The sequence below is a fragment of the Caloenas nicobarica genome, chromosome Z (assembly GCF_036013445.1).
Source record: "Caloenas nicobarica isolate bCalNic1 chromosome Z, bCalNic1.hap1, whole genome shotgun sequence".
NCBI classification, from domain to species: Eukaryota; Metazoa; Chordata; class Aves; order Columbiformes; family Columbidae; genus Caloenas; species Caloenas nicobarica.
In genome coordinates, this window is record NC_088284.1 from 8,952,144 (window position 1) to 8,975,044 (window position 22,901).

General features: G+C 40.5%; 1 protein-coding gene across 1 annotated transcript in view; it reads left to right on the plus strand.

Moving 5' to 3' along the window:
- The window catches only part of UBAP1 (ubiquitin associated protein 1), a 37,224-nt gene that overhangs the window by 4,887 nt on the left and 9,436 nt on the right, over positions 1–22,901 (plus strand). The window contains exons 2-3 of the mRNA XM_065656118.1: positions 14,730–14,770; positions 19,053–19,177. Coding sequence (XP_065512190.1) covers positions 14,737–14,770; positions 19,053–19,177 — 159 coding nt within the window. The 5' untranslated portion in view covers positions 14,730–14,736. The remainder of the gene's footprint in view (positions 1–14,729; positions 14,771–19,052; positions 19,178–22,901) is intronic.

Sequence of the window (22,901 nt, forward strand, 5' to 3'; positions counted from 1 at the left end):
TCTGCAAACAAAAATGAATGGAAAAATTGTGGTAGTAAAAAATAATTTTGCACTTTGGGTGGTCATGAACCATAAAGAATTGGGGGAACACGTTCCTATATTGTATGCCTCTGAGGTTTATGAGCTCCTTATAAACCTAATCAAGCTGTTATTGGCTGGTAGGGCTTTGTACTGTCAATTACTTTTACAGCTAACTGTTTGAAGAATCTTCCAGATAGTATTCTGAGGAATGACTTAAAGCAAATATTTGGGTAAGAAAATTCTTTGTCAAGTTGTAATCAGCCAAGTTATTTGTGTAACTCTTTTAATCTGAAGAACTGTCAGACTTTCATTTGCAGGGGAGACATGTTTCGGGACTCCCACAGCTGGTAACGAGTCTCATGCTTGCACGAATGCAAAATGCAATTCCTTTAAGCCAGTGAACTCTCTGTGGAAGAACAATTGCTAGATTCTGATTCTGAGTAGTGTCTTAGCAGGGAGCAGTTTTCAAAATGCCTGCAGTTACAGGTTCCCTTCTTGTTTGTATAAGGGAGTTTGGTACATGATTTCTCTTGACTTACCTGGAAATCTTTCAGTAGCTACTAAAAAGGTCATAAATACTCCTTGACCACTGAATGCCTGTGCTTAGTAATGTAATTTATTTGCAAAGAAAATGCGAGCAAAGACCGTGAAGAGCTTGTTGCTTTTAACTAACACTATTGAATTTTTCTGGATTTGTATGCAAATGGAAAGCTAGCAAATTCCAGTGTGGACATAAATGTGACACTGTTATGTTCTGTAATGTCTTCTACATGAAGATCTTCAGCTGGAAAAGCCTAATAAATATGGCTTAAAGAATCCACAAGTGTATTATGAGATGCAAGATAAATGAAGGTAGACAAAGATTAAGAATTTGAATGTGGCATGAATGGCTAGGTGGTCTCAGCTGCTTTTGGAGCTGGTGATGGACTCTAGAAATACACATTTTGTTGACAGAATGGCTGTCACATCTGTTTGTGTGACATAAAAATGTCATCCTTTTCATACCCGAGCTTCTCTATTGCGTATGCAAGTAGTATACAGTTCTGAAGGTCTGCGTGTCTCTTGGGATATTCTCTGTGTGTTGTGATATTGGACTGATGAAGAAGTTCTGCCCTCTCCCTGTGCCTTCTCTCCCCTCTCCTAAAGCGATGAACTCTTGAAATATACCAGTATTTAGTGCAAGGATCTAGCTATACTCCAGATAAATTTTTTTCTATGGGTAATGTAAAGGTCTTATCTCCCACCTTGAAGGGAAACAGAGAAGTTGTGTATCCATTTTACTACAAGCTTTCTTCAAGGTGTAGTTCTCCTGTAATTTGATGTTACTGGAGGAGTGTAAATGTGATGCTCCTGTTCCGTTGTTAGGCAGCACTGGTTTGATTTGCTAAAGTAAGCTGGATTTAACCAAATATATGGATTATAAAAGAGGCGGACTGGGTCTGATGCTCAGGTTTCAGAAGAAAATCTGATATCTCGGTTGAGGAACAGTCAACCTCTAGCGCTTCTACTTTCCTTCTTTAAAAAACAAATCTTGCTGCTTAGCCACAGCAGTGATAGTCCACTGAGACAGATCTCTGTACTGTTCCCACTCCTGTATTGTTGCCAGTCTGTTAGACATTTGGAGTGGAAGAGCAGTGGCTGTGGCTGTTGGGTAGTCATGGGGCAATCTCATCCAGCAGCCTGCTGTTGTCTAGTTATAAAATAGAAGTAAGGCTAGATTGCTGAAGCTGAGTCAGATCTGTCAAAACATCCAGAGGAAATGAAGCTAATGCATCTCTGAAAACTACTTCTGCACATAAAATGAGCTGTTTCTGTTTAGTTATTCATTAAGTGTTTCAGGAGTTGCATTTATTACTGTAGCTGCTACAGAAGTTTCTTATATGCAGGAAAAAAGGTTATACCACTGAGTGAGACTGGATATATAATATAGAACAAAATAGCAGACTTAAATGAATATGAAGTAGTAACTTACAAATAAAGCTTGGACTAAATCAAATTTCGTGTTTTCAGTCCAGAAGAATATCCTTAAGGTTTTTATAGTTAGACGGAGAGCTGAATAAGAGTGATTTGATAGAGGAAAAAAATATATTGGTCCAAACTTGAGAGAGTGCAGTGAGGTTCCTGGGGTAGCTGTGGGTTTGAGATTCAAGAAATACAAGTTCTCTTTTGGCTTTATTACTGGCTGAGCTGGATGACTGTGGGCAAACTGCTTCAGCTTTGTGCCCTGTTCCTCACACCTGCAGAAGAGGGATAGTTTTACTGCTGGTTGAGTGCCTTGACAGCTTTCTTTTGAAGTCTCATGAAAGAACTAGGTGGTGCTGAGAGTATAAGGGGAATTCTGCGAACTACTTTCTGCTTAGGGGAATGGTAATGAATGAAGAGTGTGTCTATAAGGGTGTTCAATTCCTGCCATACGCTGTAGCCTTCTGTATTGGATCTGAAAGCAGTGTCTTTTTATGGCTATGGTTTCTCTTACATTTTCCATTCCACTTCAGCATGAAACTCTACTTCAGTCTTCATACGCTTTTATCAGTGGGAGGCTTGTAATTGTGCACGTGTCCGTCACTCCCAGTACCTTGTGAGTTTCTGGACTTTGCTCTGTACATTTGTGATAGAAAGATCATTCCGTGTGTGTAGTGAAGTGCACGCTTCCATCCTACACTTGTCCTTAAATTCATCTGCTCCAAACATTAACTAAAATTGTAGGACTGCAGTGCTGGGATGGCAAATGGAGTTGTTGCCTTACACAGAGAGAAAGCAGACACTTTCAGTTTTGAGGGGGTTTTTGTGGGGTTTTTTGTTTGTATTTTTGTGGGTTTTTTTGAGTGGTTAAATGTAGATTTTGAAACTCGTTTTATATGGAGACAATTGGAATTAAGAGAGGCGGGTATGGAGGTTATTTTATGATGCTTAAGGATCTACTGCGTATCTTGCCTGAATGTAGCTGGTGACAGCTGCATAGGATGGAGGGAGGAATGATACTTGTCATGCGGAAAGGCTTTTTGAAGCAGTATGTAAAGGTGAGTGCAGTAACTGAAGCATCCTTGAAAGTTACATCCGAGGGACTGGGTAGTTGCTCTGATTTCCTTCTCAGAGGGTGAGGATGGTCTGTGTGTTTGTGTGTCTTCACTGCTGGTAACCTCAGGTGTGATAGCAGCACACATAGAACCTCACTTAACAGATGTACTGACTCTCCCTTTTTTCCCTGTTGCTTGTGGCTTCCATTCCTGAACTTTTCAGTCCATTGTTGGACTATATTTCCACCTAACTGAACCATATTTCCACTTGATCAGTCCTAAATAGAGTGGCCTTTACTGTTTCAGAACCAAAAATCAGAAGATTGCAAGGAAGGTATTTCTGCTCAGGACTGGAGTGTGCTGCCTTCAGGTGGTGTAGGCCACTGAAGTTTTCTAATACACAGCACAGCAAGCAGCTCTTTTACGTATTGTATTCTATTTTTGTAACATGTCCACTATAGCAGAGGGCAACCTCAGTTTGACTTCTCTGTACAAAGATTGGTTTCTACTTTTTTGGACTAGATAAGTTTGCTCAAGACAACTTCCTGTGTTCCAGATGAATTCAAATCCAGAAGTACACTTGGTGTGGGTACCACCGTTTTGCCGAGCCTGGTCAGGTGTCTACTGCTGTTGTCATATGTCAGAGTTCATGAGTTTTGTTTGTTTGGTAGGTGGTGGTTGTTGTTTGTTTTTCTTGGCTTTTTGTTGTGTGGGTTTTTTTTTTTTTAATAGCCAGTAGTGATACTTCTTCTGTTTCTGTGTGTTATTGAAGAGTGGAACTTAATCTTTGCTACCAGCTCTGGTCTTCTCTAAAGTTAACAAGCCTTTTCAGTAAATAACTATTGCCTTTAAGACTATTTCCTGCTCTTCATGCTCTGTTATGCACTGGTTCCACGTTTAATTAAAACAAGTTGGTCTTGCTCATTTAAAATATGACTTCTGGTAGTAGAATTTAATTCAGTTGACTACTGATACTAATTCCCATCTAGGTCATCTTCGTAATGCAGTCATTTAGTCCTGTTTGGACTGGGTAGAAAAACATGAGAACAGGTTTAACTGGTACTTTATATGGGGATAAAACAACATTGGTTCTTATTTAGGCATTATTGCAATGGGATGACATTTTATTAGCTTGGTTCACTTTTTTTTATTTCTGTTTGATTCATTGGTTCTGTTCAGTTAGTCTGGGAATGGGTATGTCCCTACTGAGACATCAGCATAGTGAACATATGAAAATAGCTGATGTGAGTGTTCACCTTGGACAGTGATGAGTTGTGTTTTGTTTTGGTTTTCCTTGTATGTAAGTTTTGTCATTCAGTGCAGCAAAACCTGGGATTTTTCAGAGATGTATTTCTGTATGTGCTTATTTTTCTAGTCTCATCCTTGATAGGAAGGGTTGGATGAAGACAGATAACTAGTGGCTTAGTATGAGGGACACATGAATTAAGGATGAAATGAGGTAGTATCGAAAGCTGAAACTGTACCAGTGGCACATTAGTGGGTGGCAGAATATGTATAAAAGAACCCAAAGTCAAGTGTGTGAACAATGTCACATCTGTAGTATCTAAGATGGAATTCACATTTCTTACATTAGTGCTGTCAAAACAAATGCAAACCAAGATTGAGGTATGTTTTGAAAATCAGGAATGCTTGAAATGGTGTGAGTTTGACGTCCCTTTGCGGAAAAGCACACTTTTCCAGGTATGCCGTGATCGGCTCTCAGGTGCTTCAGTAGTAGGAAGCTTTTAGAACTTCTGCTTTCATGTATCTCAAAGTGCATATTTGGTGAAAGAGCAACCTGTGGTGAATAGGAGTGTTTCCTGAAAAACAGGCAACACTGAGAGATGGAACTGAAAAGAGGGTAAATTCGTGGGGAAGAATTTCTTCCTCATATCTAGGGTGGGGAGGCACTGAACAAGCTGCCCAGAGAAGCTGTGGGTGCCCCGTCCCTGGAAGTGTTCCAGGCCAGGCTGGACGGGGCTTTGAGCCACCTGGTATAGTGGAAGGTGTCCCTGCCTATTGCAGGGGGGTTGGAACTAGATGATCTTTAAGGTCCTTTCAAACCCAAACCGTTCCGTGATTGGTGACTTCTAATAAAGTGAATTTGCAGGGAACTTGCCCTCTCAGAATGTGGCTCTTTTAGTTGAGAGAAATGGAGTATGTCACTGGAAAACAGGGATGTCAAATAACTGGAAAGTTTAGCAGTTTTAACCACATTATGGGAGAGAACTTGTAGGGAGTGGGAGAAGGCTGTTGGTGTCCTTATGTGTATTTAAACTGCTTGGACTGAGGGTGCAATTGGGATTTGAAGCAGTGGCTCCCGTGCTGAGTTTAAGGTTTTAGCCTGCTTGCTGCAGGGCAGGCAGAGTTGTTTGTAGGTGGAATGGTTGATTTAACAAGCTGTGTTTTCTGTCAGTACCATACTGAGTTTTTCTGCGAAAATATTAAGTCTGTGGTGAGAGTGGGTAGTGAATGTGACCCTAGTATAAGAGGAAAAAATGATTAATCTATAGTAGTCTAACACTGGTCCCATTATCCTTGTACAGTGCAGTAGACACGTATCTTGGCTGAGTTTAAATATATGAAATGGCAAGTGATGTTTGACCTGCTGGCAGACTTTATTTTCCATTTAAAAATTTTTGCCCAACTTGATTTCTTGCTAGATGTTTTCTGTCTACTTTTTAAAAAAATAATTCCATAAGCACTTCTATTTCACCATATTCCTGACCAAAATCATAAATATAAATGAATAGTACTGTTTCTCTCCTGAGCTTTAGCAGGGAAAAGGTGACAGTTGTATAGCTTTCTTTGGAATGGATTTTTTTAAGTAGACTAATTTAATTGCTGTAGTGTGTTAAAAATGCCTTAAATTCCAGTTAACTAATATTTATCGAAAGAATACAAATTGCTTTCTGCAAGAAAATAATTAGAGTTCTTGTGTTGGTGTTGGGAGTAGGTCCTGGTATGATCACCAAGAGTTGAACTTATAATATGCCAGCTACTTGTCCACCTCTCTTGGTCAAAGAGTGTAAGAAGAAATAGCTTGAAACAGAACAGATTCAATTATTTTTGGATTTAAAAGGAGATGTTCTGATTAACAGCAAAAGCTGTTCGACTCATATGTTGGCAGCATTTTGGGAATGTTTATCTGTCTCTCCTCATTCATAACTGGGGCAAGTCTGAAGTATTAATAATATTCAAGTACTTCAGAGTCAGCTTGTTACATGTTGAAGTATCACTGCAACACATAGAGCAACATTTTGATTAGCTTATGCTGCTTTGGGTTCCAGACATACATTTTTAAATGTGCAGGATATTCTGCTGTTTTTTCATACATCTTTACCAAAAGAACAGAGTAAGTGGTCTGTTTTGTTGTTGAAACTATTAATAGCAACTTTTTCTAGCTACCAGTGTCTCATCTGAGGAGGGTTGTATTGAAATATTGGGAATAGAAAAGTTAATGCACATACCTGGCTCTGGCTAGTGCTAAGATTGCTTTTAAAAGATTTGCCTCATTCATAGTAGTATGAAGTCTTGTGTTAATTAAGTTGAAGTAGCAAAATTTGTCAATAGTTGCTACATGCTTTCCGTATGGCTATTTTAAGCTCTCAGAAGTGGCAGATATTTGCTATTCAAACTTTATATCTAGGAAAATAGTAGCTAAAAGCAGTTGTTCTGCTCATAAAATTTGAGATTGGTTTCATTTCTGCATTTTGAGATTATTGTAGCTCTCATTGGTAGTACAAGTGCTGGATCATATTTTCTCACTTTTTTCCTAGAATGTAGGAGTTGGACAGCATATTTATATTTTCTGCTATGGTTTATCATGCAAATGTCTGTCTTGCTTCTGTTGTATCTCAAGTAGGGGAAGATGGTCCTTCTGTTTCTAGTTTACCACCCTTTTCTTGGAGATCTTGTAGCTTCTAAATTAGTGAAAATGATCTCAGGAAGCAAAAAAAGATAGATAAACCCATGTGGTTTTTTCCTCTGCTTTTCTGTTTAGATGATCTTTAAATAACTTAAGTAACAATCACTAGTAGGAACTACACTCTATAATCCACATGTGTTCTTGGAGTTGACAGAAGTTGGGCTATCCCCTTGTATGCTGAGACTGGAAGTCAGGCCAGCCTTAGATGTTGGTTGTAGATGGTTTTCTCTTGTGACAAGATTCCTTTTTCGGAAAGAGTCCATTTAAAAAAAGTCACACATTTGCTGCAACAGTTAAATGTGAATTTGGAGTAGGTACATCCTCTATACTCTTGCTTGGCATGTCAGTCTCTGGCCAAAGGAAGAGCTTGCACTGATTTGCCTTGACCACAGGGCTGTCCATAATTTTCAGTTTTCTTATGCTATTGCCTTGTAGTTCTAGAGACTTGCGTGGTGTATAAACTTCAACTTTGTTGGAAGCTTTTATGGCTGGTAAGTGATTCAGTGATTTTAAAACTAGTGCATTAGTGTTATGCGTTTCCTCAGCCATCGTAGGGTTTTCCCTTATTTCTGGAAATGTATGGCAAATTACCTTGTGTCCCAAATACACAGCTGGGATCTTAAAGGAGAAGTAGAGCCGTGCATTATCAGTTAAGAGCCTTAAATCCTTAACCAGCTCAAATAGTATGTGCTTTTAACAAGTGTGGTGTCTTTAATGAACAAAGTGGGATACGACATGAGGATAGCGGCGTAACTACAGGTGCCTAATATTAATGCAGCGAATCCATACAGAACAACAGCGCGAGAGATGCTGTGGCTCTCAGAGAGCCTGTGGAAGAGCTGTCTTCTGCTTTAACTTCCCATCAATTGATGTGTGCTGAAGCAGAAGGTCTAGTTGCCCACTGTGTCACACTAAGCAACAGATTGAAGCAACTGATTGAAGAATCATTTTTTTCTAATGTTTGTACCTGCTCGGAACTTGCTATCCAACATCTGCATGTGCAGCCCTATAATGGATGTTACTGCCATTGCTGAAGAGTATTGTCTTTTAATCCAATAATGTGATCTGCACACAAGGGCTCTTTGTTCCCCATCCTTCCCACTCGTGTATCCTGGAAGTGTTTTTAAAAGTGCTGGATTATTGCTTCCTGTCTCTCTGCCCCTCAGTCATTGGAAATAACAAACTGAATTAGTTTGATGCTATGGGCTGTCCTTCAAAATCTGGATCTCTCATCACAGTTGCTTGGATTGTCGATCCATGGGGTGTGTATGCAACAGAGATATCTCATGCCATCCTCCCTCTACCTCTGTTATCAGTGTTATGCTTACTCTGCTTTTGATTAAATTTAGGGTGAGCACTGGTACTTATATCCCATGAGATGAAGATGTGTTGTTAGAATTGATATAAGCAGTGCCCATTGAAAATTGAATGGAAACTCCACACCTGTATTTGCCTCAAAGAGTGTCAGGTTTATTCTTATTGATTTTAAAATAGACCAAGAATCTTAATGTACATTATCTCCTGGTTGCAGTAGCACTTAAGAATTACTGTAGATATACTTAATTTATTTTTCTGTTAAGACTAGTGAAAGAGATGCTTTTTCCTTTTTTTTCCTTTTTTAAATTTATTGTTGCATATAGATGCAACATGTCAAATCTAGTTTTACAACGTCATTATCCAAAGAGCTGTTATCAGTGGCTCAATGTGTTTATGCTTAATGAAAGGGAAATAACCTCCATGCAGCTGACAGCTCATTGTTCACAGGGCTGTTAGAGGTACAAAGCAGAAGCATTTGCGGCAGTTTTTGGGGTGATGTCATCTATTTGGAGACTACAGTAAGTGAAAAAAATCTGGTTTGTAACTGCAGCAAATGTCTGTGGTCAGCTTTTTACGGTCAGTTGATGTAAAAGATTTCAATTGCGTAGCAATGATTGAACACTTGCATAGGTAGGAAGCTTTGATATGAGAATCTTTTGTTTTATCTTAGGAACAGGCACTGTCTGCTTCTGGTTTTGTTGTATGAGGCTATACGCAGAATCCTGATGTTGGTTATAGCCTTTCACTTGCACTGAAACAAGTAGTTATAGTAAAAACTTAAACCACTGTCTAAATCTGGAAACCTGTGACACATTAGAAATCAATCACTTGGAAGAAATTGCTTTTCACTGTTTCTCAATGTAAAATCAGTAGTAGTTCATAAATGTGATGTGGGCAGCAGAAAAGTGATCTTTTTTTTTCCTGAAGCTTTTTTTTGTCTTTTGTAGTTTCCAGGATGAATGGATGCATCCTTGATTCTGGGTCCTTAGACTACACAATGTATATTAGTAGGCAAAATGGAAGTTGCAAGATCAGGTCTTTATTCTCTGAAAAATCATAGATGTGCTGAATTGATTGTGGTTGATAACTTGAGGCATTTTGGTTTCCTCTGACCCATAAAAAGTACGTTTCTCATTTAGCTGAATCTTAGATGGGAGTTACTTCAGAGAATTCATGTGGTCTGGACATACTTACACCGCAAAATGAGGGCTATAGCAAGAAGAGGCCAGTTCTTGAGAAATAGTTAAATTGGCTTGAGATATCGCTGAGAAAGCTGTTCCAGGTACCACTAGTGGTAGGATGCGTCCAACTTGACTAGTCAGAACTCTTTCAAAAGAAAAGGCCCGTAGATATAAACTTCAGGGAAAACACCGATAGAAGGAACATGGAAATAATAATTAAAAACTACCACAACTTCCCAGCAGCTCCCCATGAGTCACTCTTGGTAGTAATTGTTTTTTCTGGTCTGTCGATGAGACTGTCCCTTTGGTATTGCTTGAATGCACCAAGTCATGCTTCTCTGCATTCTCCTTGTCTGGCAGCACAGCTAAGTAGTCATTCAGGTTTAAGTGGTGACATGCCAGGTGGACTGTCTTGGCCATCTCTGTGCTGTCCCTTCAAGCCTTTCCAGCTTGTCATCTATCTCTGTGTGAGTTGTTTCAGTCATCAGTTTTGTCTTGTCACTTCTCTGTTTCTGCATCTTTGTGGGTTGTTGGGTTTTTTTGGTTGGTTGAGTTTTTTGTGTGTGTGTGTTTTGTTTTTTGTTTTGGTTTGGTTTTGGTTTTTTTGTTGTTATTGTGATTCTCTTCTTGTCCCGCCATCTCCTTCTGTCATCCCTCTGACCTCCTCTCTTCTCCTCCTGGGCTCTACTGTGTTTCTCTCTGGCTGGTTTTAAGAATGTTGCTATATTGTTACTGCGTGAAAAATGAACATAATAGACAGGAAGGGAAAAGCTCACATCACATTGTGTCAATGGCTGCTAACATTCAAGTTGCTTATGACTTCGAGACACTTGCAGCCCCGATCTTCAGAGGGTTAGCCAGAGCCAAGAATGAGCGAGTAGGGCTAAGGAGGTCTGCATTTGTAGAATAGAGCTTGTAGGTTGCTGTAAGAAAACCTTGTAGTACTATGTAAGTAACTTGTTTCTCTAGCTGAGGAGAGGTGTTGAGAAACGTCACATGCAGTAGAGTATTTTCTTTGTCAATTTAAGATGTGCAGTAAAGCATCAGACCAAAATTTGTGCCCCATCTGCAGTTCCCATAAATGCCCTTCAGCATCCTGTTCTGGAGTCTGGAGATCAAAGGCAACAGTGATAGGGCTGCAGTCATCCATTAGGTGGTTTGGAGTAAGGCTTTGGGAGAAAATCCTTTAAATTTCTAGAAGACGGGTAACAAAGGTAAGCAAATCTTTACTGTGCTGTGTAAGGCTTTGACTAAGCAAATACACTTTCGGCCCAGTTTCGGCCCAGAAGCATAGTAGCAACATCAGTAACCTGCTAAATGGCTGCAAATTTTTTTTTCCCAACCATCAGGACAGAGCAACAGCAAGATACTTGTAACAGTGGTCCCTGAATAGTCTATCAAATCTGATTAGTCAGAAGACACTATTTTAATTAAACCCTCTTTGGAAAGGAGGCAATGGAATGTGGCTGGCAGCCTGTTCTAGTGTTACTGTGCGCAGTGCTTAACAATTCTGTTTGCTGACAGTGCCTTCTGCAGTAATGGTATCTTAATAAGTGCGTGGTCATCGTGCATCAGTAAGAGCCAGTGTGATATAAACTCAAATGCTACCTGAATCTAAACTGTGACTGTTCCTCTGGAAAGGTTACATTTCTTTATTTGCTTGCTATTGATGTGCCTTAGCTTCTGTAGTTAAAAAAGGTGTTGCATAAGGTAGAGGAATAATTTTTCCAACTGCACCCTGAAGTTAATGCAGGTGCCTGGTCTCCACTAGGATTTTACTACAGGATCACCAACAAAAGCAAGATGCTTACTGCTTATGTGGATTATTCTGCTGATTTAACTGAAATAGAGTTAATTTTCTTCATGCAGTTAGAAACTCTTGTTTTTCATAGCTAGCATAGTTGTTGTTTGGATTTAGCTTGAGAACAAGAAGATAACACCCTGAGATAGAATTAATGTTTTTCTTCAAGTAACTTTCCAGCGTTTTTGAGTTGGAATGAAGAAAATGTAAGAACTTACATATATCTTAGCTGTTGTCTGGGAGCCAAGGTCTTTCTGGGCTCTCTATCTGCAGATGTGGGGCAGCGAGGAAGCAGGGCACAGATGGGGCAGACCCTAACTGACAGCCAGACTAATCAATGAGAGTATTCTGTGCCATTAGTGTCATGCTTTGTATTTAACAGGAGTAGGGTTTTCTGGCTCATCAGATGTGTTCCTGTTCAGCTCCATTCTCAGTAAGTTCTGTTCAGGAGTTCTTTTAGTTTGGCCTTTTGCTGTTCTACCATTTTACAGTTGGCCTCTGGGCTTTTCTGCCTTTTTGGCCTTTTCACTCTCTCCCCAGCACTGACTACTCGGGACCAGGGTGATCTCTCTCTTCCCGGGACTGGCCGGTCAGCATAGATGGCATTCATGAGGAACTGCATGGAGTATCACTTTTATATATATATACTTTTAATATATATATAAAATAATTAATAGTAAATTGCTATTATTTTGTTATTTTATTAAACTGTTTTTATCTCAATCCATTAGTTTCTCCTTTCCCTTTCAGTTCTCTCTTCTATTTGGGAGTGGAGATGCGGGGGAAGTGGGTGAGCAGCTATGGCGGTTTTCATTGCTATCTGGGGTTAAATTGCAAGAGATATTTTGACACTGAGGACACATCCAAGGCTTTATCCAACTCCAGATTGATACGCTACTGCAAAACCCCCTGGATATTGGACATGCACATCTTTGGTTCATTGGGATTCATACACATTGCTACTAATGTCCCTGGAGCAAACTGATAATGTCACCAAAACTTAGTGTTTAGTTACCTATGGTTATGGTAGGTGTGTGAGATAGTTAACTTAGTGTGTCCTCACAATGGCCTGCTGGGGAGGGGGTATAAATTACCATTCTAAAAATGATATCTTTTGAATTTTCTTTGCCTTTGATGTAGGTACAGTCTGGAGTAAGCTGTTTCTGGTAAATGAGGTAGACAGTATAATCTGTATTGCCTGTAGGGAACTGGTGCCGCATTGAAAAAAATCTTCCTTGTGGTTGAGCTGCCAAAGTGAAGAGGTTATTTCCTCCCACTAGAAGCTTTAAAATTCTTTAAAAATGTAGCACTTGCTTTTCAGTCTGAGGTAGTAACTAGAAGAAAGAGGAACTCTGAGAAATTGAAGGAAGCGTGTAGAGGCCTTGTCCCTAATGCAGCTTCGCTGTAACGGTAGTGGATGATAGGCAGCCGTAGTACGTGTTTGCAGGTGGTGCCTCACAGTCTCCAGTGACAGACAGAGGACTGGTGAGGTATGCGAAGGCTGTATGATTTCACATGTGGCCTGGATTTTTCAATAATAACAAATCAAGCTGTCATCTTAATTGCTACTCTCATACAGAAGAACTAGCAACGTAGCAGCTTGCCTGACAGTGTGGTCTGGGTCTGAAAGGTGTAACCTGTTTGATATGCTGTAGTCTGCAGTCTGGGCTTCTTCTCTGCAGTGGTGGGACCTGTAAAGTCCATTCAACTCTAAAAGTTGATGTGCAACTGTACTGGGTCATCTTCTGGCTTTGCCCTTGACAGTCTTCCTGAAATAGCAGGTTTGGCACTGTTTTACCTCCTGTTTATGCTGTCTTTGGAGCTGCAATGTTATGTTCGCCTCTGAGAAGCAGTTGCCATCTAGTGCCAAAACCAGTTCTCTAGCTTAGTGGAGTGGTTTTGGACATAATACCAGTGTTGAGCAAGGTGGTGAGATGTGCTGAGAAAAACCTGACAAACGTTGAGCAGTATGACACATGGTTTTTATGTACAAGGTATACCTGGAATTGTCCAGCGTGACTCATTTCCTTGTAGCCTGGCATCTGCTCGCTGTGTGTCCTGAAGTCTGGTTGCACCCAGATAATCTTCTTCCCTCAGCTTCAGCTTTAGGTGTGTGTTGAATTCCTGTTAGCCAGTAGAGTTGGTTCACCTACTCATTTCAACATAATGTTGAAAAGGACATTTGCACTGAAAAAAAAACTTTCCTAAAGTACCTGAAACTGGCTCTTCCTGACTCCAGTCATGTTAGCAGCTGCCAGAAGGAATAGCTAAGCTGTCTGTGTAATCTTTACCTTACCTTTAAGGTAGTGTTTGCAGTTGGAATCTGCAATGGAAAGATCTCAATTGGGGAACGGTGGGTGTGGATGTTAGATCTGTTCCAAGCTGTGCTTTCAACACTTTGGTGCTGCTGGTGGGGGTGTACTGGATAACTTCATGTTTGTGAAGGACGGCTGTTGCGCATTTCAGGCCATGAGCTGGAGGACTTCAGAAACAAAGGGCAACTCTCATTCTGTGTTATGCATAATGTCAAAGGAGGATTTACAAATTCAATTATTTGAAGAATTATGCTGTCGTGTTTTGAGAAAGATCTTGTGACGTACTTCTAATCTAGGAAGAGAACCAGTTATGTTATTGAACGCACCGTAAGCATCCCAGAGGAGGGTTTTTGCTGACAACTAATGAGACAGCTAATTCTACCTTAAACAACTCTTTCTTAGGACAAGGCTCCTCTCTGTTAAAAGCTGGCTAGGCACTTGTGTGTTTAACAGCCATGTAGGACCTGCATCCAAATTTTATAAGTTGTTAGTAAAATTCTGTGAGCAGTGGATGAGGACTATTGTTAGCATTGCTTTCTTGAGTGTTTATCTGAAAATATCTTCCTAATGGTACCATTTATTGTGTACCTGTATTGTTATCTGTGCATTACCCAGTGTGTCTCGGCAACTGCCATGTTGGCTGACTGCATACTCAGTATCATAGTATCCCTTTTTAGAGCAGCAGGGATTAAACTGGAGAGGATCAGTGTGGGATTTCCAGTAGGAAGGTCTATTCTTAATACCACAGGAGGCAGGGTGTGCTCCATGGGGCTGGGATGGAGCTGCCTCTGAGTGCTGTGATCTGGAACTCTCTGCCTTCCTGAGCAACCTGGCCGCTTCTTGGCTCTGTGTTGTGGCTTTTTTGGTTGGTGGTAGTTGTTTTTGGGGGTTTTTTTTGGTTTTTTGGTTTTTTTCATCTTCATGTTGCTGTTTAGATTGTAAGACCCTGTGCTAAGTTACTTATTTGCTCAGTCAGTTCTCAGAGCTATAAAATAAGTTTGCTCATCTATCTTGGTAACATGAGTAACATGATAAACAGCAATTGTCTGCAACGTATCCCATAATCTAAAGACAAGACTGTAGAATTTCATAGGCTTATGCTGTGCTACACATATAAAGTTGTTAAATCTGTTTTAAAATGTTTTTCAGGTTCTAAATGGCTTCTAAGAAGTTGGGATCCGACTCTCATGGTAAGTGAAATTTGGCATCCTTGTCTTTTGAACAGAATGAATCCTACCATTGCTGCTGACTTAATGTCCCAGTGGAGACAGTCCATAGAGACTAATCTGTGTAGCCTCTGAGTAATTTTTTGTTAAGAATTAAGTGCCTTGGTTTTCTTCTTGCATAGTTGCCTGCTGATGCTGTAATCATTCAAGACAGAAGATTCATATGAAATTTCTAACAAGATTTTTCATGAAATAGAAACTTTTGCTGTTAGAAACTCAGCCTTGATCTTCCTGGGTAATCTTTCAGATGAGAGGGTCCTGGGGAATTCAGTTTGTCCTTGAGCTTTTTATTCAGTTTTTCAAGTATAAAGCTAAACTACAGGATAAGAAACGTCTCGCTTTAATACATGGTTAAAGATTAATAAAAATGGCCTATCAAAATTTTTGGATGGTCTCCTTTGCTGTGGCCCAGTGATCCTGCTGCAAGACAATTACTTTCTTTATTACAATAGATAGCTGCTAGCCCTTCACCACTTCTTTCATGTCTGTGAGTGGTTTCTATGAACACTATGAACTGCTTGTCTTTTGAGTCTGTTTTTGTTTCTCTCTTCTGCTTCCTGAACCAGACTAGTAAAGACACTACTCAGAGTTCAACCTGTCTTAAATATTTCTCAGAACAGTATGGTGCGGTAGAATGTGCTTCTGGCTTCAAAATAACAGGATCAAAAGAAATGGTACTCTAAGCTGGCTAGTTAACTTGTCTACTCTTTTGTGTACCCTCTGTTCCTAATGATAGCAGTGACACTGTCACAGTACTGTTTCTAAGGGGTAGTGGAGCAACTTCCTTGGCTTATTATGTCTTAAGAAATCAGCAGGGCGATTGTGTCATTATTCACCAGGGTTCTTAAGAATTAATCCCACTAAGTGAATTTTGGCTTACCGTAAAGCATCTAGCCCAACAGCTACCTTGAACTCTGTCTCTGGCAGGCTGATTAAATTGGTTAATGTAGTTGATGCATCTCTTGTACTTATTGTTGACCTGCTTATTGGAGGTCAGAGGACTGTTGTTGAATCACAGAGTGGCTGAGGTTGGAAGGGACCTCTGGACATCATCAGGTCCAAACCCCCTGCTCAAGCAGAGCCACCTGGAGCAGGTTGCTCAGGACCATGTTCAGATGGAGATGAAGAGGGGAATATAAGGTATGTGTGGAGAGAAAGGAACCCATTTCTTGTCTTGAAGGAACTGTGCCTAAGCATGTAACTTCGAATGCTCTCTTGTAATTTAAATAATTGGAAGTTCGAGCTTAAGTTCTAGTAATTAGTGGCATCTAGAAATGCAGCTCTTATCTGTTGCACAAAAAGGATGGGTCACACACAGTGCAGTACATTAATATTGCTATTGTTTTGTCACTGTCACTATACAACTTGGAAGCTTTTAACTCAAATTTCTGAAAATTACATAAGTGTGGTTTGTGTTACCACAAAAACTAAGTACCACTTGGTTTCAAACTCTCCTCTGTTCATAACCAGTGACTGATTTTATCTGAAATATTTCCATTTTGCTACCAAACTGAAGGACACTTTTGTGGGTTCCTCAGTGGTTTCCACATTACACTAAAGTGGAGAGAAATCTTACTCTCATAGTAGTTTCTTGGGCCAGGAATATCATATAGTGTGTGGTGTCAGAGATCAGACCGACAGGTACGCTTTTGCCAGAGCTATTCTCAGAACTTTCTCAATATGCTAAACTGCTAAAAGGATGAAGTGGCTAACAGCCATATTAAATAACAGTTCCAAAAACCTCTTAATTGCTTCACTTGAACATGTGACTGTTGAAACAGCAACTTGCATAATACTTTCTATATGTGGGTTTTGCTTATCATTTTAGAATATGCTGTATAAAAGAATTTGCTCCCTTACCCATTAGTGTATTCAGGCAGAAGGGTCATCTGTTTACAAAAGGAAAAGGATTGTTGGCTTTCTGGATCAGATTGTAACTTCACTAGACTGCTACTGTTCTTGGACTGGAACAAAGTGAATACTGTGCATCAGCATTTTGGTTCAGAAAGAGTGTTTTACCATCAAATGTCATAAGACACTTTGTGTGTTTCTTAGCGTGTGCTTGTGGGTTTTGTAGCAGAGTTATATTCAATATGAGGTTATAGCAGTGGTTGTTATTAAAAAAAATTAGTATACTGGGAAGAAACTAGGAGGTTTTTATTCCTTAGCCTAGCTGCTGAGGTTAAACTGGCAGCTGTCAGTGCAGCCCATCTAGTCTGGGTGTGTTTAGGTTTTTTCACTGCACCAAAACAGAGTGTTGCTGTGTAAATACCACAATGTGTGCTTGTATCCTCTGTGGCTAGTACCTATTTCAGATGAACAAGAAGGCTGTGCAAGGGGAGGTGTCTGTCAATTACTGTGTCAATAGGTCTAAGTATTTGCACACAGAGAAATTTGGGCTGTGAGATCTGTGCAGAGAGGTGATCCTGCTTCGCTTGGATCATCCCGTGTAGAGTAGGACTTGTGCCAGTGGGACTAAGCAGGGCATAGTAGCAGCAGTTGGGAGATCTCTCACCTGGCCGTGATTTGCCACTCTCAGCACCACAGTTGCTATTTCTGCATAAGCAAACACTTTGGCACTTCCAGGTTCTCAAACTGCCAGCTCAAATACAATTTGGATGCAGTGTTGCAAATACTGGTGGCGTTGGCCAGTGAAGTGCCATCTGAATGCTGTGCTGTGTAATGCTTGAATGTGTGTTTCTCAGGAAGAATAACTGAAAATACAACTATATTCTGCCTGGAGCACTTTTTCGTCCTGGTGGTGCAGGTGGCATGTAGGTTATTCAGCCTGATGGTTTCAAAGCTGGAGGAAATACCACCCGTGTCCTAACAGGACTCTGGGACCAGCCAGTGCAGTGCATAGTGTGAGAACTCAAGTGATGACAGCACATCAACATTTAACTCCAAATTAACAGGATGTTCCTGTTTTTGAAAGCGGCTCATCCTCATGGAGCCTGAGACTGCTTTGTTGTAGATGAGTCAACAGTGAAGGAACACAAACAGTACTTAAACTGTCATCTGAGTATGAAAATGGGTCAAATAAAAATGGCAAGTTACAGCTCACTGAGCAAGAAGTTCGTCACTGAACACCATCTTTGATATTGCCACTAATGTCTTTTCGGATCTGCAACAGTCAAAGCGAAGTTACAAATAAGTGCTAGAGGAACACGTTAGCCTGTTATACACAGCCAGAAATCTTGCCTGTAATTCCAAGAGTTTAGACCAATGATCCAAGAGACACCTTTCAGTTAATTGGGAAACTAAGTGCAACTGGTGTTGTGGGTTTCCTAATACTACTTTACAGCACTTCAAGGAAACCAGACTTCTAGTCTGGCTTCTTGGATGCAGTTGAACTCCAAGTGATTCTGCCTCATGAGTTTGCAGGATGCCTGAAGAAAGAGTTTAGTCCTAAACCACTTTTTTAATGCTACATATAAGCGATAGATATAAAGGACAGATGGAAGACCATGAAATAAGTCTGAAGGCTCTCATTGGAGTAATCAGAAATCAGACAGCTGATTAGATTAGATTGCTTGTTTCAAAAATCAGAATTGTTATGCCAAATAGTCTTGAGCTATTTCACTGTGTCTTGGTTAAAGTGGAGTGTCCAGCTTTGCGCCACTTTGCCTTTGGACCACTTCTGTGCAAATGTTACTTCCTACTTGTATGCCAGAGCCTGGATTTTAGTTGGTTCAGGTGCTCTAAAGATGGGTCATTTAAAAGCCTGTTTTGAATATGACAAAAAATGATAGATCTTTTTATAGAGACATGACAGAATACAGTGTTCAGGACAGCTTCAGCTTCCAGTTGTGTAGGCATAGTCTTGTCACCAGGGAAGCTAAGATGTTGGGTATAGTGACTTAACAATCCAACAATTGAATAGATTTTGATTTTGTGGTTTGTGTTGTTGTTTGTTTGTTTGTTTTAGGTTTTTTAATAGACATGAGCTAGAACATTAAATGCTCCCCCTCCAAAAAAAAACCCCAAACCAAAAACAAAACACCAAATAAACAAACGCCCAACCAAACAACAAACAAACAAAAAAACACCAACAAGAAACTGAGACAGTAAAGTCCAAACACATTCGTTATGTTTCTGATCAAGCAACTTCCTTCATATTGAGTCACCTGGTGTAGTTGGGGCAGCAGAGATAAAATAGCCCCCAAATAAAGAAATGTGAGTCTTGATTGAATGCATTAAACTTGTAAGTTGTTTTTTTAAATACAATTTCTGCTTTTGTTCTTAGGGCCTTTCAGTTATCTTGATGATGTCCCATTTAAGATAGGAGACAAATTCAGAACCCCAGCAAAGGTTGGATTACCCATTGGTTTCTGCCTACCTGATTCTTCTCAGCTTGTCAGAGAAGCCCAGGTAAGTGACATGTTTTATCTTTCTGCTCTCTGCCCTGAACATGTGGTGCTGTAAATTGTGAATAGTCACAGTTTGAACACACTTTCATACGTTAGTTTTGTTGGTCCTGTGTTGTCATTTTGTATGCCAGGCAGTAGTTGCAGATGATCTGTTAAAATCTATAGAAAGATTATGATAGGCTATGGAAAAAAGCTGCTGCTTCTTATTGCTTTAAAAAGACTGATAGCAAGTGTAAGGTCTTGCACTTCAGAAAACATAATCCAGGAGTGCAGCAGTGGCTGGGATCTGTCTGGCCGGGGAGCAGCTCCATGGAAAGGGACCTCGGGTCCTGGTGGGTAACAAGCTCAATATGAGTGACCAGTAAGCTGCTGTGGCAAAGGCAGCCAGCGTGATTCTGGGTTGCATCAACAAGGGCATCACCAGCTGAGGCAAAAAAGTCATTGTCTTGCTTTACTCAGCGCTTGTCAGGTCACACCTGGAATACTGGGTTCAGTTTTGGTCCCCGCTGTACAAAAAGATGTGGACAGGCTGGAGACGGTTCAGAGAAGGGCCACAGAGATGATCAAAGGACTGGGAAGTTGCTGTGTGAGGAAAGGCTGAGAGAACTGGGCTTGTTCAGCCTTGAGAAAAGAAGGCTTAGGGGGGGATCTCAGCACCATGTTCCAGTATTTCAAGGGTGGCTACAAAGAAGATGGAGACTCCCTTTTTACAAGGAGTCACATGGAAAAGACGAGGAGTAATGCGTACAAGCTAGTCCTGGGAAGACTCTGATTGGACACAAGAGGGAAATTTTATACTATGAGAACAATCAGCCATTGGGAAGTGGTGGATTCCCCAACATTGGACACTTTTAAGATTCAGCTGTACAGGATGCTGGGCAATCTTGTCTAGACTGTGCTTTTGCCAAGAAAGGTTGGATTAGATCATCCTTCTGGTCCCTTCCAACCTGGTATTCTGTGTTTCTATGATTTATTTTAGTGTATCTATTTCAAAAAAGCACAGCATTTCTGTGTAATAGTTACAGGTCTAAATGTTACCCTGACCAAATATAAGTAGCCTTTTAAAGAACAATGCTACGAACTGATACACCCGTGCTATGACATACTTGCAGGATCTTGTTTGAGGTTAACAAGTGTTTCTCTGACTGTGTTTTACGGGTTCTCACAGTAGTGTGATGAAGAAACAGATTTCCAGTTCCCACTTTCTATGTGGTTCTGAGTGGGAATTCTTTTCCACCTGTAGAGCAAACAGGTTACAGCTTGGTATAGATGACTTCCAGGTCTTTGAGCAGCATGCCTCTGTTATGGTAAACTCTTGGTAGCATAAAATCAGTTGCTTTAGCATAACTGTTGAAAATCTAATCTCCAAATTCAGGTTGTGATACAGGAAATCTAACTGAACTGTTTTTTCATTTGGATCCTTGATTTTCTTTGATCAGTCCAGACTGATGATGTTTTCCCTTCAGCTGTGACAGGCTGCTGTAGATATTTCTGCCTTTCCCCACCTCCCCCCGCCCTGCATATTACCCTGCATCATGGATTTTTTCATTATAGCCATTAAACTATTACCTTATGGTCTTAATACACATATTTCTACTTGGTTAAATTGGTATGGGAAAGCTAAAGGAGACTCAGCATCCTACTGCTGGCTTTGTTGTGTTGTGTCTCCATTTTCCTGCCAAGCTGAGGCTCAAATACAGTGTGCCTGCCTTGCATAATATGATGCGACTACGTAGACTATACATCTTGTGGTGCAATTTGTCTTCTTTTTTAAATTTTTTTTACAGCTGTAGTGAGAGCTCTTAAAAAAAAAAAAAAAAAGGTGCAGGGAAGCAAAATTTACCCAAGCCATTTGTTTCTATATAAATACTCCCCATTTTTTGTTATTAAAAAATATACGGCTTGGGTCAGTTTGGGCCATATGTGACCATATACACGCAGACGCACAAAACTATGATAGCTCTGTTCAGATAGTGAAGAATCTGTGATGGGTAGTGCCCAGCACTTCTGCCAGCAAAGTCACCTTGCTGGTAAATTGTATATCACACCTCGTGGAGTCTCAGAGCTAAGGGAAGGGAAAACTGTTACACAGTTGAGACAACATTTCTCCAGGATGTCACTGGAGCCTGCTTGCTAGGGAAGTTCCTTTTCCCTAGGTTTCCTGCAGCAGAGACTCAGGCATGGATTCCAGAAATTCTTCTAAAATAAACAATTTCTTCTCAAGGTACAGCATGGAGCATCTCGAGCTGTTGCTTCCTGAAGAGGGACCTTGAATAAAGATAGTCTTAGGCAATTATACCTCCACAATCCAAGTCTCCCACACACACATCATTCTGGGCCAGTTGCAAAATTAGAGTCCGGAGTCTTCCCATTCTTCATTGGATCTCTTTGTTTTCCTCAGATAGGGTCATAAATCAAAGCCCTGACTTTCCGTTGCTATTTTTCCCCTGGAGAAGATAAGTTCTTGGCAATAAACAAAACACTCTTCTGTTTTGTCATTTGTTAGACTCTGTTCTGTTCCTTTACTTATTTCCAGGAACGCAGCTCCTCTTATCTTCTACCTTGAAGATTCTGAGGCCCTTTTTACTTAACAAAGCAGGAAGTTCAAAGGTTCACAGCTTGCAGAAGTTATGCTAGGCAAACTTACTTATGCTAAGTGAATTCCATGTAAGCAATTTCTAAACAAGTTCCATAAGAAGCAGTATACCAAATAACTTGGTAAGCTAAGCTGGTTTATTCCCTAACACTGCTATAGGATGGGATGTGGTACAACACATAGCAGGTCCCAGAAAAGCCTAGCAGAGGCCTAGCAAGTCTTGCTGGCTTGTTGCTCTTCAGAGTTGGAAATTTGTATGACCTAGCAGTCCCATGGCAAAGAGCACTCCTGTTTGGTTATGTACCGTTATCCTGTCAAAGACATCTTATGACTTCTTGTGAGTCACAGGTAGGTTACACCCTGGATTTAGCTTGTAGGCTGTGTTGTCTGAACATTCTGTGCTTATTTAAAGAGCTCTTGAGGCTGCTCATTCTTGGGAAGACATTAAAGCTTTACATAGATTTAGTCCAGAATTTTGTCCTCTCAACCAAGCCACTGGTAGGGAGTATCTTACAAATGCCTTCCTGTGCTAATCTGGCCCTGAAGGAGCTGATGCTAAATGAGAAAAGCTTGTGGGATCCTGTTGTGCCGGAAACTGCAGGAAAAGCTGCTGCTGCAGGTAGTTATCATCATCAGTGTAGCTAGTATATGCCCTTTGACCAGTGAGCCATTGGCACTGGGGTAAGAATACCAATACCTCTTAAGCCAATGAGTGTAAAACTCTAATATCAAGTCCCTTAGGAGTCTTCTAGGGGGAACAAGTAATACTGTGTTGGTCTTTAGATGCAAAAAATACACTGCCATAGCCTTAAATGACTTGTGCGGCTTGTGGACAGGGGTAGTTCAGTGATGGCAGATCTGAGTATGATTGTCCATTTACTAATGCATCAGACTTCTATTTGCTGCACCTGTTGTCCTGGGGGGAGAGGGTGGAACGGCTGTGACACCGATCTTGGGATGATCAGTAGTTCTAAAGCAAAACTAAATGTAGGAAGGAGGCAAAATATGACATTCTAATCCAGACTATAGCCAGGTTTTGCTGCTAGATGCAAAATGAACTACTGGTATCTTCTAGCTTTGCCAGTCTGTAGTTTACAAGAGATGCCTGGAAAAAAAAAAAAACTATGGC